The sequence below is a fragment of the Ochotona curzoniae genome, unplaced genomic scaffold, assembly GCF_017591425.1.
Source record: "Ochotona curzoniae isolate NIBS_2020 unplaced genomic scaffold, NIBS_Ocur_1.0 contig_2688, whole genome shotgun sequence".
NCBI classification, from domain to species: Eukaryota; Metazoa; Chordata; class Mammalia; order Lagomorpha; family Ochotonidae; genus Ochotona; species Ochotona curzoniae.
Window position 1 is genome coordinate 2215097 of NW_024465553.1, and position 18723 is coordinate 2233819.

An 18723-nucleotide genomic window follows, 5' to 3' on the forward strand; every position below is an offset into this window, starting at 1 on the left:
AGCACTTCCCAGCCCCTCCACGCATGTCACCGTGGCCATATGTTACCAGCTCGAGCTCCCAGGGGACTTGTCCAAAGTACCCATAAACCTCTCCTGCTGCAAAACTTAGCAATGGCTTCTCATGCCACAGGTTGAACCAGTCCTTCACTGTGCAGAAGGGGTCTTCTTTGAAAGTCTGAAAATTGAAGAAGCCTCCTCCCAAAGACAGACACACACACAGAGAGCAGAGAAGGAGAAAAGCCCACTATGAATCCATGACTGTTACCCAATGCACTTGACATGAGTACCTGACAGCACCGCCTCCCACTCTGGGGACCCACAGGTAGTGGAGCTTGTCTCCTACACTGCTTCGTGGCATCCTCCATGTGGCATCCTGCTCCTCTGCCAACTCTGCCTTTGCTGCTCTACCAGCAGAGTGCCCAGCCACCCTGATTTGTCCAGCCAGCACCTGGATCAGCTTGGGCCTCACCTCTTGGGGACATGGAAACTTCCTTGACTTCCCAGGCCTGATGTTCCTGCAACGCCTGAGTCTTGCTCACTGGGAAGGGCATGCTCCAGTGCCTCCTGCAGTGAGCATGGCTTCTGAGGCACATGAGGTAGCAAGGGTAGTGAGCCCTGTGGCGAGGTAGCCCCAACACTGACAGACTCATGGCATAGGCAGGCTGAATGAGCCAGGAAGGAAAGTAACAGAGCAGGGCTCCCCACACACGGAGGTAAGCAGCCGCTCCCACCAGCACGAGCCCAAGCGGCCCTGCCAGGCAGCACCAAACTCCCTGAGCCCCAGCAGGCTCTTGGCAGGGCAGAAGGTCAGCAGGACCACAGGGTCAGGGGAAGACCCCACAAGGCAACTCCGCTGACTGCTCAGCACTGCAGGCAGAGCTCCAGGTCTCCAGCTGCACAGTTGCACCCTGGGAGGGAGGCAGGGGGTCCTGGTCAGGTGCCCTCAGCACTCGGAGCCTCAGTTGCCTCACCTGGAAGGTGGGCGCAACTACAGCCACCAACCTTGGTGAGGATGGCGCAGACTGAGTGCAAGAGCCCCAGTGCTGGCAAGGATGGCTCTGGGACCACTCTCTTGTCCCATCTCGTCTGATTGTGCAAATCCCATAATTATCCCAATCATTTCACTGCATTTCCACCCACACCCCTGCAGCTGGCTGGGGATGATTCCCACAGGTGGGCCCTGGAATTATCCCCTCACCACTAGACAGCGGACAGCTGTTGGAACTGGGGGCTCAAGAGAAGCCCTGGAGAATGGCTCAGCAGAAAAGTGGCCAAGGAGCCTGGAAACAGCGGGCTATGTGGGTGCTGACTGAGCAGCTGCTGGGAACATGAGGCTCCAAGAGTCCCTAGCCCATCCTCTCCCGTAAGCCTGGGCAAGAGGGCCTGGGAGGAATGGTGAGAGCAGGGCCCAGCCGGGCTATTTGCACAGGGTGCCCGGGGAGGGGAAACTTGTTCCCATCTGACTTCTCTCTTCTTGCCCTGCTTGTCAGGAGTCCCCTTAGAGTTTACCAAACACACTGTCTACGGGCGCTAAAGCAGAACTTTTTTGAAGCCTTTCCTTGTGAGATAGAATCATTCCTTACAGCCTTGCAATGATAATGAATTGACAGGGATTCGAAACCGATTCCAACTACAGGACACCGTGATAAAGTTAAATCAATTCCAGAACGAACGGCATGTCAGAAGTTGATTAACAAGCCACGTCTTCCTCCAGCCCTGCAGCTTGGAACAGAGACAACCTTGGGGTTCTATTCTCCCGGCTGGCTCCTGAGAAACCCTGGTCCCTACTGGCAGGTGGCCTGGAAACAGAGCCCAGAGAGCACTGTCTTGGATTCCCTTGCCCACCGCGCCAAAATCTTCCATGTCTCAGGGCCATAGATCCACCAAGAACCTTTCCCAAGGTTCACCTGAGAGCAGCGACACAGAGGAACACACCTGTTTCGAGGTCTGTTAGGTGCAGGGCGAAGTCAAAGCCACCACTGAGGATACGTCGGCCACAGGGAGCCCAGCGGGCGGCCCGAACAGCCTCACTGTGCAGGGAGTAGGTCTGCAAGCAACGCCCTGAGTCCACGGCATTCCACACCTGCAAGGGAAACAGAAAGCACCCAAAGTGGCCACAGGCCTCACCTTCTGCTCTGCACAGGGAGAAGAGCTTGCAGGGCATCAGAGTTCCTATTCTTCATCATCAAAGCTTTTCCTTACAAAAATGTAAAGGCTGGGGGATAGGCCAGGAGGAGCGCGCTCTTGCCAAACTTTTTTTCCCTCTGAGGTTAAAACAACAGCACTTCCTGGGCCCAGCACGATAGCCTAGCAGATAGAGTCCTCACCTTTCACGTGATGGGATCCCCTATGGCCGCTGGTTCTAATCCCGGCAGCCCCACTTCCCTTCCAGCTCCCTGCTTGTGGCCTGGGAAAGCAGTTGAGAAAGACTCAAAGCCTTTGGACCCTGCACCTGTGCGGGAGACCTGAAAGATGCTCCTGACTCCTGACTTCGGATCAGTGCAGTGCAGCTCCGACCATTGTGGCCGCTTGGGGAATGAATCAGCAGATGGAAGATCTTCCTCTCTGTCTCTCCTCCTCTCTGTTAATCTGACTTTGTAATAAAAAAAATAAATAACTCTTTAAGAAAAAGAAAATAGCAGTTCCTATGTTGGCCACTCACCCACTCAGGCCTTCACACTTGCTGGCCTCCAGAGAGGTCCCAGACATCCTATGCTCGATGCCCACCTACAGAGGATGCTGCTCAGCGCCAGCATCCATGGGTGAGATGTGAAAACATACCCGCCGCACCTGTGTTTACAACAAGGTTAAAGCAAGCACCGACCTCCCAGCTGTCCTCTGTCAGGAGGGGTAGCCTACCCAGGTGATTCCCATGAGCAAAATGAGGTTCATGGGAAAAGCCCTACACACCCTGCATGACTTCCGGAAAATGCATACAGATCCCAAGTGCAGAGCTGCACATTCTGAGAGCCAGGTGGAAGGGGCTGGGCCAAGCTTTTCAGCAGCAACCCCAGCAAGGTCTGAATTCCACGCAGCTGGAGAGCTCTAATCCAACGGCAGGCAGGCCCAGCGCCTAGCACTTCCAAATGCCCCACAGTGTCAGCCCCCGCCCTCGGGCCACGACAGGATGGAGAGTGGGTCCCCAGGGACAGCAGGCACAGCACCTGCCCCAGCACAGTGGGGTGGGGTAAGGGGTAGCTCCATGCCTCCCACTGTTTCTGGCCAGGCTCACGAGATGGAGATGAGAGAGGTGTCTTCTGCACAGCACACAGTCCCACAGGCTCGTGCCTACCTGGAGCCCCACTGCTGGTGGCCGTGGACGCAGCTCTGAACAGCAGACCCCTGACCTCAGGCTCGCAACAACAGGAAGGGCAGGTGTTCTTTCCCTGACTTAGAGAGAAACTTGGTGTGCACATCCACGCACCTGATCTCACAGCAGCCCTCCCATTAAAGGTGAGAAAATGTGAACTGCCGCTGCCGCATGCCGGGGCTCTCAGACATGCAAGGCTCCAAGTTCTGACAGCTCCGCTCCTGGGAGCCGGTGAAACCTGAATTCAAGGAGGCCGGAGGCGGGGGGTGGGTGGGGGGCAGCCTAGAAGGCCGGAGGCCGGAGGCCGGGGCAGCCTCCAACGGCTGTTCAGTGAGCACGGCTCCTTTCTTCCTTACCAGGGGTCACAGCGTTTCAAGCTGAAGAACCAACAACAAGAGCATTAGCATTCAGAAACAGATAGGGCAATCCAAGAAATAGCCAGGCGTGTTCAAAGTGGAAAGAGAAGCTGTGGACAAAAGCCAGAGGCCAAGGAACGGCTATGGTATAGTTTTTCTTTCTCCTCAAAAACTACATACAAGTATAACTTTAATAGAAAAAAAAAGTAAAGTACTAAACTAGATCGACAGTGTTAAGACAGGTGCATGGTTAAAAAGAAATTGAGTACCTAAGACAAGTTTCATATATGAGATAATGCCATTTTAAAAAAACATTTATTTATTTTTTATTGGAAAAGCAGATCTACAGAGAGGAGACAGAAGAAAGATCTTCCGTCCACTAATTCACTCCCCAAGTAGCCACAACAGATGGAGATGAGCCAATCCAAAGCCAGGAGCCAAGAGCTTCTTCTGGGTCTCCCACACAGATGCAGGGTCTCAAGGCTTTGGGCCGTCCTCGACTGCTTTCCCAGGCTTGTGAGCAGGGAGCACAAAGATGGGAAGCAGAGGGGCCAGAGGGGCACCCATATGGGACCCTGGCACATGTAAAGTGAGGATTTAGCCAGTAAGCCATTGCGCCAGGCCCCCAATAACGCTATCTTCAAAAAATATTTCTTTTATTTGAAAAGCAGAGAGTATGCTTTCATCCACTGATTCACTCTACAAGTGGCTACGCAACTGCCAGGGCTAGACCGAGCAAGAGCCATGCCTGTGGCTACCCAACTGTCAGGGCTAGACCGAGCAAGAGCCATGCCTGTGGCTACCCAACTGCCAGGGCTAGACCGAGCAAGAGCCATGCCTGTGGCTACCCAACTGCCAGGGCTAGACCAAGCTAGAGCCGTCCCTGGCAGATAGTGAGCAAGACTCACTTGAAGCTATGTGAAGTATGAAGCGCCTGCAGGTTGGTGGGTGCCCGGGGCAGGAGGCTGGCAAAGCACGCGGGTGGTGGCCAGGTGGAGCCTCACTGGGCAGGTGACTTGGGGAAGTCGGGCCGCAGGTTAAGGATGGCACGGGCAGAGAGTTGGGGGACAGGATGTGCCTGGCACTGCAGAGTAGCAGCAAGCAGAGTCGGTGGCCAAAGCCGTGACAGGACAACGGCGGCAGGGGACCAGGGAAATGTCCCAAAGGCGGCAGCACCCACAGTGTCCGCGGGTGGGAGACTGGGCAGCTGGCTCCTCTAGCACAGGAAGGGGCTCTGCGGGCCATGCGCAGAGCCGACCTGGCAGTCAGGGAGGGCAGGAGGGGCTTCGGCAAGCCTGCAGAGAAGCAGCAAAGGGGAACGGGAGAGAAGCTGCCACCTGGGCAGGAAGAACCAGCAGGGTCTTCTTGGATCACAGCGCAAGAGTCAGGACTGCTCTCATGTTTTCGGCCTGAACACTAGGGGGAAATGGAGACACGGGGCTAGCTCAGCCTACAGGAAGGGGAAGCTGGGGGCGGAGCAGGGACTCCATACAACCAAGGTGTCCAACACTGCTGGTGGCTCAGCCAGCTGGGGCACAGTTCCTGCTGGAGGACAACTGGGTATCTGATTTGTCCCTTTCTCCATGCTTGAGAATAATTCAGAACACATACCCTGTTGGTGAGGGGGAGGAGAAGAGGAAGGGCAGGAAAAGATGCAGGAGAGACAGGGACTGGAGAGACTGAGGAAATGGTTGGGAAGCCCCCCGAAAGGTAAGCCACATGCCGGCTCTCTCGCTGCTCCGAGTCGACACAGCCCAGCCAGCCGCCTCTCACTGCCACCCCGCTGATGGACAGAGGGATCTTGGCCAATCGCTCTCCATAATTCAATTTAATGTTCACTGTCGGGCTTTAAAGATGAATTCCCAAACATCGCTGCAGGCTCAAGTGTCTGCCTTTTTCCAATTAAGTAATTAGAGATTTCAAACTGCCTTCGCGGAATCCAGGAGTAAAGTCTTCTGGCAAACGTCCCCAAGATGACTTGATAGATGGGCTAGAGCCGTGCCATGTGTCTGACCAAAGGAACAGTCTTGACGAGAACGTGAGAGGCACAATGGGGTGCAGCTGCCCGCTCGGCCGCCACCCCATGCTCGAGATTTGGCACCCTGGTTTCTGAGACAGGAGCTTATCAGGAGTTCCTGTGCTCTCCCGGGACCGGGAACAGGGTCCATTCCTTTAGCTACAGCTAATGTTCCTCCTGCCAGTCTTTCGCTTTTATTTATAAGAGAAATACAATCTCCCTTGGAAATAATCAAACTCCACAGTGGTGCAGAAAAGCAAATCCCACAGGACTCAAGTGCAGGGTGGTCGTTTGCCTGATGACGCTGGAAGCGAATGTTCTCTGCAAAGACATTTGTCAACACATGGAGACACCACAGCAAAAGGCAGGCTCACCCCAAAATCAGCACCAGATTACAGCCGGCAGCATCGGGGCAAATGGCCTCCCACGGAACCCCCACACCTTGGGACCCTTCTCACTCAGACCCAGCTCCGCCTAGAGACCACTCTCACATAGCTCAACACAGGCCCGGGGAACTCGGGCCCAACACCCCAGTGCATTCGCCAGCCAACATTCCGGGACCCCTTCAGGGGGTTGTCCAGGGAGTGGCTGGAATCTCTGCTCAGCGTGGGGGATGTCCTCACAGTTCTGTGTTCATGAAGAAAACTTTCTGCATTCATTTAGGTCTTCTTTAACTCCTTTAAGCAGTTGTTTGCAATTTTAATGTTTACATATTATTTATTTGAAACAAACAAAAAAGGTCTCTCTTCTGTTGGTTTACTCCTGAAATGCCTACAAGAGCCAAGGCTGCCTGGGCTGCAGAGGCCAGGAGCCAGGAACTCTGTCCCCGGCGTGCTTCACGTCAAAGGAAACTGGATCTGGGAGCAGAGCCGGGACTCCTAGGCCGTGTAACGTGCACAACCCAGGCAACTGGTCATCCACAGCACCCTGGCACCTGCTCACCCACAGCACCCAGTGCTCACCCACAGCACCCAGGCACCTGCTTACCCCAGCACCCAGTGCTCACCCCTGGAGCTTTGAATGAAAGCTTCTTACACAGATTTTGTCAAATTCATTCCAAATTCGGGGCACATGATGAGATTTTAAATTTCTATTTCAGATTATTTGTTCCCAATGTGGAGAAATACAACTCATTTTTCAGATGTTGCCCTTCACAATTTCAGGATACACTCAATGGAATCTCAAACTTTAATTTCAGATAGCTTGTTTCTGACATGTAGAACAGAATCAATTCTTGTACTATTGATCTTGGGTTCTGCAGCTCCACTAAACTTGGGTTTGCGTACTAGATAATATTTTACAGGCTCAGGGAATGGTCTCTATACATGAACACGTACTGGCAAATAAGACAGTCCACTTCTCCCTTTCCGATATGGATGCTTTTTATGGTCCTGCCTCATCGTACTGGCCACAACCCCTGGTCCAAGCCTGTGCCGGTGGGAAAGGCGGAGCTCCAGGGGAAGGCAGGGAGTTCTCACCCCACGGACGGTCACCACGGGCCCATGTTTCTCCGGATGCCCAACCCCAGCTGAGGGAGGATCCCTCCTATTTTCATGAAAGTCTTCTTTTAATCTTGAATGAATGTTGAATATAGTCAAAATAATCTATTAAGATGAACATATAATTTTTCTTTTAGTCATTGAATGAATTGTATTGCAAATGCTAAGCAAACAAGCATTCCTGGGATAAACCCTATTTGGTCCTTTTTTTAAAGATTGTATTATTTATTTTTATTGCAAAGTCAAATTTACAGAGAGGAAGATCTTCCATCTGTTGATTCACTCCCCAAGCGGCCGCAATGGCTGGAGCATCTTTCAAGTCTCCTGCACAGGTGCAAGCTCTGAAGGCTTTTGGTCTTTCCCAACTGCTTTCCCAGGCCACAAGCAGGGAGCTGGATGGGAAGTGGGGTTGCTGGGATTAGAACCGGCACCCATATGGGAATTCTGGCGCATGCAAGGTGAGGATTTTATCTGCTAGGCTATCATGCTGGGCCCCCTACTTGGTCTTGAACTACAAATATATGTAGCTGGACTGATGTGTTAGCACTTGATTTGGAAACTTGCCAGCTGTATTCATGACAGACACTGCTCAGCTTCTTTCTCTCACAGCATGCTTTTCATGATGCAGTAGCAAGGTAACAATGACCCCCAAGAATGAGTTGGAAAGTGTTCCCACCCCCTTGGAGTTTCCGGATAATTTGTATGGGCTTAGGTATGGATTTCCTTCACCTATCACAATTCACCACAAACTGGGTTTCTGAAGCAAAAGAAACTTACCGGCAGCTTCGCGTCTGAAAGCAGGGCTCCCACTGAGAGCCATGGAGATCTGCTCCAGGCCTCGCCCTGTGGTTTGTGTGGAGGTGCCTGTCCTACATCTGTCTCCAAGCCTCCTCTTTGGATAAGCAGGCCAGTGCTAAAGCATCAGGGCCCATCCTAATGACCTCATCTCTAAACAAGGCTGGGTTCTGACACTTCAAAGCGTACATCTGGGTTGGGCACAATGACTCAAAGCTAGTTGGTATTTCTTCCTTAAACGTTTGGCAGAACTCACTAATGAAGCGGAGTTTCATAGGAAGGATTTTAGCTCCAGATTCAATTTCTTTGATTCTTTGAAACTTCCAGCACTATCTAATTCTGTTTGAGTGATATAAGTGAGAGTTTTGCCATCTGGCTCTTTTATCTAGGTTGTGGTGTTCATTAGTTAACTAGCTGACCATCAACTTAATATCCTTTCAGTATCTTTACGACATGAAATTAGGTCACCTCTATTAATCCTTACTACCGATAATTTGTATTCTTTTCTTATATTCCTCACGAGTCTGGCTAAAAGTTTATAACTTTCATTGAGTTCAAAGAACCACCTTTTGGTTTCACTAATGTTTCCCTATTGGTTCTGTATTTCAATTATTTCTGCTTATTTTGTTCCACTTTTCTACCATCTTGGGTAGAAGCTGGGATCGTCGACTTGATAGTTTCCTACCAATGTAAGCACTGCTGCTGCAAGTCAACAGCTCAGAAAGGCTCTGGCTACTCACTGTGTTTCACATATTGTTTGTCTGCATTTGGTTCCAAATCTTTTCTAACGTCATTATCAGTGCTGTCTCTGAAGCATGGGCTACTTAGAGATCTACTATTTGGTTTCCAAATATTCGGTAAATTTTCAAAAATCATCGTTTTTGATTTTAAAATTTTATTTTTAAGTTTGTATTTGAAAGGTAGAAAAATGGAGACCAACAGCAGAAAGTGATAACTTCCATTGCTAATCTGCTCCCCCAAACACTTGGGACTGGGCCAAGCAGAGGCCAAGACCCCAAAACTCAATCCAGGTCTGCCACGTATTTCACAAGGACCCAACTTCACGGACTGTCATCAGCAGCTTCCTGTGCTGCGCATGAGTGGGAAGCTGACCATGCAAGCCAAGCAGGGTCTGAATTGCCCTGCCAAACGCTTAGCTCTTCACAGACACAGAACACACCTGGGCTTGTTGCAGTCCTTCTCTGTCTCCAGAGACATGGTCCACCTTGACAGATACCCATGCCCACCTAAAAACAATGTGAATTTCTGCTATCGTGGCACAGAGTGCTTGTCCAACAAATGCCAGCCAGGCCAAGCTGGGTGAGTGCGTTGTTCAAGTGTTCTGTAACTTAACTGATTTTCCATCTGCTTGATCCATCGATCGCTGAGAGAACAGTGTTGGAACTGCCAGCTACACCTGCAGGTTTTACTATTTCTCCACGTAGTTTTGTCAATTTTCCTTCATGTATTTTAAAGCTCTCTTGTTATGTATGTATATAAATATTTATGCACCTAATGTTTAAGTGCCTAATGTTGTGCGCCTACTGGCACGTCCTTTGATGGACGACCCCGCTGCTGTTGTGACTCTATTTATCCTTGGTAATAATCTTTGCTCTGAAATCTGCTGTGTCAGATACTAATATAGTCACTTCAGCTTTATTACTGTAAGAATGGTGTATCTTTCTCCATCCTTTTACATTTAACCTTTTTGCATCTTTACATTTAAAGTGAGTTTCTTATAGGCACTGCATAATTGTGTCTTGCCTTTTCATCCAACCTAACAATCTCTGCTTTTTAAGTGCGGTGTTCAGATCATTTCATCTTTTATTGATACCTGGGCCTACATCCTGCTGTGATTTTATATTCATTCCATCTGTATTTTGTTCTCTCTCTCTCTCTCACACACACAGCCTTCTTAAAAGAAGACCAAGACTCTCTTGTTACTTCATTTTATCTCCTGTTGTTAGAATTACAGCCATAAATCTTTGTTTTATTACCACTTTGCTTTAAGGTTTGCAGTAGACTTACCACAGTCAACTTTCAAGTAATATTATCACACCCCTTATTATATGAGAACCATAAAACAATGTTCACCGTTTCCTCCATGCCGGCCTTGCACGATCACACATTTTACACCTACACACACTATCAGCTGCGTGATGCAGTCTGTCTCTGCGGACAGTGACTTTAATTTCCACACCTCTTGCCCTTCTTGGGCTCTGCAACCCCCGTGCAGGCGCAGACTTCCATCAACACCAACGCCTTCCACCTCTCCAAGGCAAAGGCCACCTTACGCTCCTGGAGCATTAAGTTTGCTGGTGACTAATCACCCCAGCTTTCAAATGTCTGGAAAAGTATTCTGCCTTTCTCTTGTAACAGACACTTCTCTGGATATTACACTTTGCACTGACAATGGTTTTACTCTTGGTTTTTCCTTTCTCAACTTGAAGATGTTTTCTGTCGCCTTCCAGCACTGTCTCCAAATGGGAGTTTGGTGTCACTCTTTGTTCCTCTGTATTTCTTTTGTCCTCCCCTGTTACTTGTAAGATGTCTCACTGCACCACAGGTTTGAAGAAACTTGCTTGTAACATGTCTCAGGGATCCTTTTCTATATTTCTTTTGTATTTCTTTTATTAGGAAGCCACTGAGTATCTCGAGTCAGGTAGAGTATGATTTCCATCAAATTTAGAAAACATTCAGCCATTATTTCCTTATGTATTTTTCTGTTTCCCACCTCTTTGAGGACTCCAATTTCGTGTATTTTGAGTGTGTCACAACCTGTGCACCCCACCCTTCTCTCTATATATATATTTCATTTTAGATGGTTTCTCTTAACTATGCCTTCAAGCTTACTAACCTTTTCCTTCTAGTTTCTTATACCTAGCGCAATGTATTTTCTTGGAGAACTTTCTGCACTTCTGGAAGTTCCATTTGGCTCTCTATGTCCCTTCCAGGTCTCTCCTTTGCAAGCCTGCTCTTTGCCCAGATCTCGGTACAAGTGGAGGATATCTGACATTCTTGTCTACTGCGGTATCACCTGGGCCACTTCCGGGTCATCGATGACTTCTCACCAGTGTGGCTCACTTCCGGGTCATCGATGACTTCTCACCAGTGTGGCTCACTTCCGGGTCATCGATGACTTCTCACCAGTGTGGCTCACTTCCGGGTCATCGATGACTTCTCACCAGTGTGGCTCACTTCCGGGTCTATCGATGACTTCTCATCAGTGTGGCTCACTTTTTCTACTTCTCTGTGCACCTTGGCATGTTTCTTTGGACCCAGACATGGTGAATCTCACTCTGCTGCATGTTCAGTATTTCGATATTCCTGCAAGACTCGTGAGTTGTGTCCTGGGACAAATGACTGTGAGTCCTGCTCTGGGACAGCTGAATGACTTGCAGGCAGTCTGCTGCTTGCAAGTGTCGTTTCTAAGTTTTGTTAGGAAAGGCCTAAGGCTGCTGGTGCCCGCTGCAAGGCCATGGCCTTACGGATCCCAAGAGGTTGCCTGCTGGTCCTCAGCCTGAGCTGGCACTGGCCTTGTGAGCTTCAGGGCTGCCCTCCCTGTCCTTTCTGCTGGTTCTCCCCAGGCTGAGGAGTGCCCCAACACCCATGCTGATCCTCTCACAGCTCTCAGGAGTACACAGAGCTCTCCAGTGTTCTGCTCTCTACTCCTGTGTCCTGAGAGCTCGGGTTCATCCTACAAGGCCTGGACCCCTGACCCTACCTCCTTAGCTCAGGAAAGGCGACCACAGGGGCTGCCATGGTGGTCCTCTCCCTCCGTATAGCCTGCTGTGAGCTGAAGCCATCGCAGGAATCACAAAGGGGCTTCACTCTTGGAGACCACTGCCTGTACTGCCGAGAGCCCTCAGCTCGTGTCTGCCCCAGTTTTTCAGCCTTTAAGGTTGGAGCATAACTCTGGCCTTTGTTAATCCTCTTAACCAAAAGCACATGTTCTTGCTAGTTTAATTATCAAATATTCAGAGGTTTCTTACTGCTCAGTACCTTGTTATCATGTCACTAATCTGATGCTGCAGTCAAATAGGCAACATATTGTTTAAATCCTTTTAAACACATTAAGACTTGCTTTATGACCTGGCCTATGGCCCAGTGAAGTACTGGTTGAAGTTGAAAAGCATATCTATCTGCACTTGTTCCACGGTGTTCTAGATGTGTCAGTTCAGTTGAAACAGTGAAAAAGTTGACAGGGCCACTCAGGCTGTCTGTACTGCTCTGCTCTACTAGCGTATGGAGAAGGCTACTGAAAACCTTCAGCTACAGGACAGCAAGCTAGGAAACCACTCGGGATGCCCGCACCCCACGTCACCATGTCGGACCAAGTCCCACCCCACTTTCTGTTAAGCTTCTTGCTAGTGCATAGCCTGAGAGGCAGCAGGCAAAGGCTCAAAGGCTGGAGTTCCTGTCACCCACATGGGAGACTCCTAACTCCACTTTAAGCCTCACCTGCCCCCAGCTGTCACAGGCATTTAGGGAATGAACTAGCAGAGGAGAGGTCTTTCTCTCCTACCCTCCTCTTGGTTGCTCTGCCTTTCAAATAAAGAATAAATAAGTAAACTTTTGAAAAGAATCTTGGGATGAAAGCATGCACAAGCATTGTGGTATAGCAGGCAAAGCCACTGCCTGGGACCCCAGCATCACACAAGGGCTCCAATCCCAGCTGTCTTACTTCCAATCCAGCTCCATACATAATGTCCTGGGAAGGGCAAAGGAAGATGCCCAAATGCCTGGGCTTCTGCCACCCATGTGAGAGACCTGACCCAGCCCAGCCACTGTGGCCATCTAATGAGGGAAGCGACAGATGGAGGATCTCTGTCTTGGGTTCATCAGCAGGGAGCTGGAAGTGAGGCAGCTGGAACACACACACCTGTATGGGATGCTGGTGCTGCAAGCAGAGGCTTAGGGTTAGCTATGCCGCTGTACCAGCCCCTGGAAATGTCTTTATTTCACCTTTATTCTTGAAGACAGAATCACGGGTTGACAATGTTTGTCATTTTTTATTCCCACTTTCAAGATACCATGCCATTAGTCTCTGGACTCCACTATTTCTGAGGAAATCTCTTTCCCTTGCTCTCTCTCCCTCTCTGTAACTGCATTACGAACAAATAATTAATAATTTTACCTGACAAGCTCTTATCACATACCAGAGTGCCTGTGCTCACATCCTGACCCTGTTTCCATTTTCAGCTGCCTGCTCAAGTACCCCTTGGGAGGCGGCAGGTGCTGGTCCCAAGTACTTGAGTCCCGGCCACCCAGACTGAGCTCAGACCCCTGGCTTCACACCTGGGCTGCCTGTGGCTGCTGTGGGCTGTAGAGGAGTAAACCAGAGCTCAGACCGCTCTTTCAATTAATTAATTTCAAAAATTTTAAGAAATTAGTGGAATTGTCCACTAATTCCAACATCTGGATCACTTTGAGAACAAACACCCGGACTGCTTTTCTCTTGAATTTGGGTCCTGTTTTGCTTTATGCAGTAATTGGGGTGAAGAACTAGCCATTACAAGTGCATGCTGTATGAATTCTGCTTTATTCTTCTGAAGAACATTAACTCTTGAAAGTAAGCAGGCAGCTAACCGGCTGCACTCACACTTCGCAGCAGCCGCAGCAGTGGCTTCAGCGTCATTCCCTCAGTCTCAGTTGAACCGCCTGGGTTCAGGTGCCACCCCAGCTCTCCTTACCCGACGCTCTCCTGGCTGCAACAACCCTCCTCGGCTGCTGTGGTGGCCCTACTCTCAGCAGCCTCCCCAGGTCACACCCTGCTCCACACAGCCTGTGTCCTCCACTGGTGTCCCTCCCCAGGCCAGGGCAGGCTGCTCTAACAGAACCGCCACTGCAGCACTGGAAGCCACGCCGAATTCCCAGCTGTAGGCACCTGCTCTACCCACCTGCCCATCCCCGCTCACACCTGCCAAACCCCTACCCCAGACTCCCATTGTGTCAGCAAGATTCTTCCCCACAGCCTTTCCTCCAGCAGGAGTACTCAGGAACCCAAGGCTGAGAGTCATTTGTTCTGTGGGTGAGCCACTGTGCGTGCCATGACAACAAGAAGGCCAGCGGGGGTCTACACACTGATCCTCACTCACGGCACAAACTCGGGGCAAGGGAGGAAGGATCTGAGAACTGACCAGCCCCTCCTCCCGTAGTGCTCCCCTCCCCACTGACAGCTTAATGCAAACGTGTGGGGAGCCTGACCCCTGTGTCATGCACACACACCTGTCCACAAGTCTCCACAGGCAGGGTACCCCAGCAAGCATCTGAGTTGCAGGAACAGCCAGAGCAAAGGTGGTAGTTTCACTTCACACCCTCCTAAGTGCTTCCTAAAACATTTTCTATTCCAAATGACACAAGGTCTCTCAAAGGAAAGGTTGAAAAGAAACTCGATCAGAATCTGTAAGTACATGAACATTCATTATACAGAGAATTCCAAGAAATTTATTTTCTCTACTCAATAAGGTCAGAACAAAGGGAAGGAGTTTTAAATGTCATCAGAAGATATAAAAGGGCAGAGAAGAGTTTTCAAGTAAAAAGGATTAAGAGCAAGATAGCACAAAAGGAGCGGAAGAGTACCCTCTGGGCGGGGCTGGGCTCCGGGGGTCACCGCACACCCTCCCGTGCAGGCTGGCCCCCTCTGGGCGGGGCTGGGCTCCGGGGGTCACCGCACACCCTCCCGTGCAGGCTGGCCCCCTCTGGCAGGGCTGCACCCTGTCCGGCGGCACGAGCAGGACAGTGGCCTGAGGAAGAGCCACTTCTCTAGAAAGCTACTCCAGGACCTTCTAAGACAGTCAGCCACTTCACCTCCCACCTCCAGGCAACCATAATCACATTCAACAGGGAACACAAGCCCTTCAGTGCTTTACAAGAATTAGCTTCATCATTACCAGAGCCCTGCATGCTGAACAGTCCTGGCCCTGTATTACAGGCTGGGGGACAGAAGCACAGCAAGGTTCGCAGTGCCACATCACTCTATGAGAGGGAGCAAGACAGCAGACCCCAGACAGCCAGGCTCCAGAGCCTGTAGACTCCCCTGCACATACACACAGCCTCTGCCCTCCGCAGATGGTCACCAATGAGGACAGCGAGGGCACGGCCTGGCCAGCAGAGGTGGTGATACCTCTGCCCTCCGCAGATGGTCACCAATGGGGACAGGGAGGACACGGCCTGGCCAGGAGTGATGATCTCTCTGCATTTGGCAGATGGTCACCAATGGGGACAGGGAGGGCACGGCCTGGCCAGCAGAGGTGGTGATACCTCTGCCCTCCGCAGATGGTCACCAATGGGGACAGGGAGGGCACGGCCTGGCCAGCAGGAATGGCAGTATCTCCACACCTTTTCTTTGGTGCATCACCGTCCACAGAGCTTCATCCTGAGAGCCTCACAGAGTCACAAGGCTCCATTTCAGAGACGTGGGAAGGGAGGTTTAGGAAGACTGCAGCCTCTCATTCACCCATGGGGTGTGTGCAGTGGAGCTTTGCAAAGGGTCCACAATGTGACAAGAGTCCTGCTTACTGCCAGCACTGTTGGGGAACAGAATGGTTCATGAGACTCTGGAGGAAGCAGAAGCGACTGAACAACTCACATGGCAAAGACCCAGCAGACAGTGGGGGAGGCTTGGGATCTGTCCCTCCGTGCAAAAGGGGAGGCTGTGGTAGCCTCTTTCAGAGGTCACTGTGTGAGAGCAGCCGGAGGGATGCAGAGGTCAGCGAAGCAGCAGCATCCAGCAAGGAGGGCAGGCTAGGCCACCATGGCAGCCAGTGAGCAGAGCCACGGGCACCTGCCCTTGGGAGAACACTGAGTTGGACTGAGGTGGAGAGAGAACAGCTGAGTGGGGGGGGGAGGGCAGCCTGGGGGCACAGGTTTGTGATCACACAAGGGCAGAGGCAAGGAACACTGACGCCTGGAACATCTCATTCCCACAACCATATCCTGGAGCCACCTGCACAGGTGATGATGGCAGACGCCCACTGAAGCCAGGGCCGGGAGTTGGTTCAAAATGTCACCCGCACGCAGGCAGGACCCAAAACTCTCAGGTGGGAGTCATCAGAGCACACTTTGACTAAGTTCTAACAGCCTCCAACTGAATTCTTGCTGAAGGCCCATCTGGGTAAAGCCTTGGTGTCCCAGAGCCCCACATAGCCATGTTCCAGGCAATGGGCATCCTGACCTCAGCTTTTCCAGGGGCCCAGCTGACATCATCTCTCCTATCCCTCACAAGGACAGCAGGCCACAACAGAGAAGACCACCACGGGAAGTGAGGTCATGCTGATCCTGCTGCCGTGGCAACCGCCACAGGCCAGCAGCACATTGTCTCCACTCCCCCCGACAGGCCTCTGCGGGCAGCCATGGGCCATCCCAGCAGGCCCTCACTAATGGCCCGAGCCATGGCCTCTCACTGGCTCTCCCTGATAGAGTTGCAATGAGAGAGAGTTGCTGTTTTGATCAAGATATCAATGTATGTAAAAATGAACACCCAAAAAAATCCACCCAGAGCCCCACAAGGAGTGCTGGCCAAGCAGCCCCATGACACCGCCTCCTGCTGCAGGCTCAGCTTTGGTGGGAAACAGAACCAGCACAGCGGAGGGGCTCAGCTCCAGTCACTCAGCTTCCTGACCACCTTGTAGCCATGCTTCCTAACTGCACTCCATCCTCCACCCATACACCTTCCTGCAGCAAGGGTTGGTCTCTCCGGATTGGCGCCTACTCTTCCCTCCACTGTCTGATGAGACGTTCTTTCCTCCAGGAAGCTCTCCTGACTCTCCCAAGCCAGGTTAAGGCTCAGTGGATGTTCCCATAGCTTCCCCTCTGGGAGAGACAAAGCACTACGGGCATGGGTCTGGTTGCCTTCCCCCTCCCCCTCTCCTCTTGCCCATTAATTCCCTGGTGAGTCTTTCCAACTTTTGTTAGCGACCCCTTGTACCACCAGAGAGCTGTGGTAATGTAGACTGCCCGGTACCCCTCACCCCTCGGGATTGGGCAGAACTGGTCCCTCCAAGTTCACAGCGAAGCTGCTTGAGATCACAGGCCCAGGACTTACGGCCAGAGCCCATGTGCTTCTCTTTCTTGGGAGTGCTTCTCACCTGGGGTCAGCTGTGAAGACCTGGGGCAAAAGGTGAGGCACTGCACAGGAAGAGAGGGGAGCCCAAACTGAGTGCCTGCTCTCAGACCCAGGCCATGCCACAGCCAGCTGGCAGCCTCCACCTGGCATTTTTCCATGCATATGTTGCTTTTTCCTGAGATCTGTCCACACATGTAATTTGGAATCCTGCACTCTTCACTTAACATTTGCCAATGCTCTTAAAAATTTCATTTTTTAAAAAGTGCAGTTACTCATCATTTCCAGAGGAGAAGAGGACAGATATGGCATGGGCCTTGAACTTGACCATTTCCCCCTGGTGCCAATAGCTATATGCGCACAGCAAGAGTATTTAACAGCCTGATTCAGCACAGTGGGAAGCAGTAAATTGCCTGAGTCTGGGAAATACATTACCTTCATCTTGCAAATGGGTTTTGAAAATCAGGAGGCCATCCAAGTGGCATTCTGCAGTTCTGGTGTTCACTGCCTCCATCAGCCTGCTTACCAATACCCCCGTCACTGGCCCAGGTGCCACCGCACCCACAGCACTCAAGCCTGAACCCCAGGGCCTACTATTAGATGAGCAGTCTTTCCAGCTCCCCCTGATCTGTTCAGCTCAGGCACAGTCAACGAGCCACACACAGCAAAGAGCATCCCTTGCCCACAGGAAGGCTGGCACCTGCACGCCGCGGCAAGGGCTGCTCCTCTGCTACCCAGCACCACCGCCAACTCCCCTAAACTCCTCGCACATCCCACGTTGGTGCCCTAAAACAAAACAGAGGCAGGTTTATGGATCTCCAATCCCTCAGTATAGTCACTTCTAAAAGGGCAAGCGGAAGCCCGGCTGAACAGCTCCCTGTAGTTCCCAAGCCATTCACACCCTGACTGCCCTAGATTTCGCCCAGGCCTGTAGCTCTTGGGGGCTGGGCCTGCAATGCTCCCTAACTTTGATCATCACATTAGGTAGTATTATAAATGGAGGCCGACTCGGTCGTTAATAGTGCTGAATTAGCCTACAAAATCATATTACTTCCAAGAGCACAAAATTATTTTACCTGCAGAAGTCTAACAAGTGATTCTGAAGGATTAAGAGGAATTATGTAATGGGATAATAATGGTAAGCCCCTAGGACTTGAGTCGATGACTTTGTGGTCACACACACTGTAATTTATAGAAGCTGCTCAGTTGCAAGCGTGAGAGAGAGAGATCCTTCCCCTGGACGCAAACAGCAACAGCACGCCTTCCCGAGGGCCTGTCATGCACAGCAGTACTCGACCCGGCTGCACAAAGCCCAGAGACCCCCGGCAGGGGCAGCCAGCACTCACGCACCCTCCGAGCTTCAATGTCTTCAAGAGAAGAGACAGCATAACGTGCCCTTGATTTCTTTTTTTAAAGATTTATTTATTATTTTTATTGGAAAGGCAGATATACAGAGAGGAGGAGAGACAGAGAGGAAGATCTTCCGTCCAATGGTACACTCTCCAAGTGATCGCAACAGCCGGTGCTGTGCCGATCCGAAGCCAGGAGCCAGGAACTTCTTTCCGGGTCTCCCACACAGATGCAGGGTCCCAAGGCTTTGGGCTGTCCCAGAGGGAGGTAAGAACAGGGCTGACCAATCCAAGGGGCCACAACACTGCAGCAAATGCTCAACTTCCCAGTGC

General features: G+C 51.2%; 1 protein-coding gene across 2 annotated transcripts in view; it reads right to left on the minus strand.

The window, feature by feature from the left end:
• Positions 1-18723, minus strand: part of WDR25 (WD repeat domain 25) — a 121958-nt gene that overhangs the window by 43277 nt on the left and 59958 nt on the right. For both annotated transcript variants that reach the window (XM_040975059.1, XM_040975058.1), the window contains exon 3: positions 1936-2083. In XM_040975059.1, coding sequence (XP_040830993.1) covers positions 1936-2083 — 148 coding nt within the window. The remainder of the gene's footprint in view (positions 1-1935; positions 2084-18723) is intronic.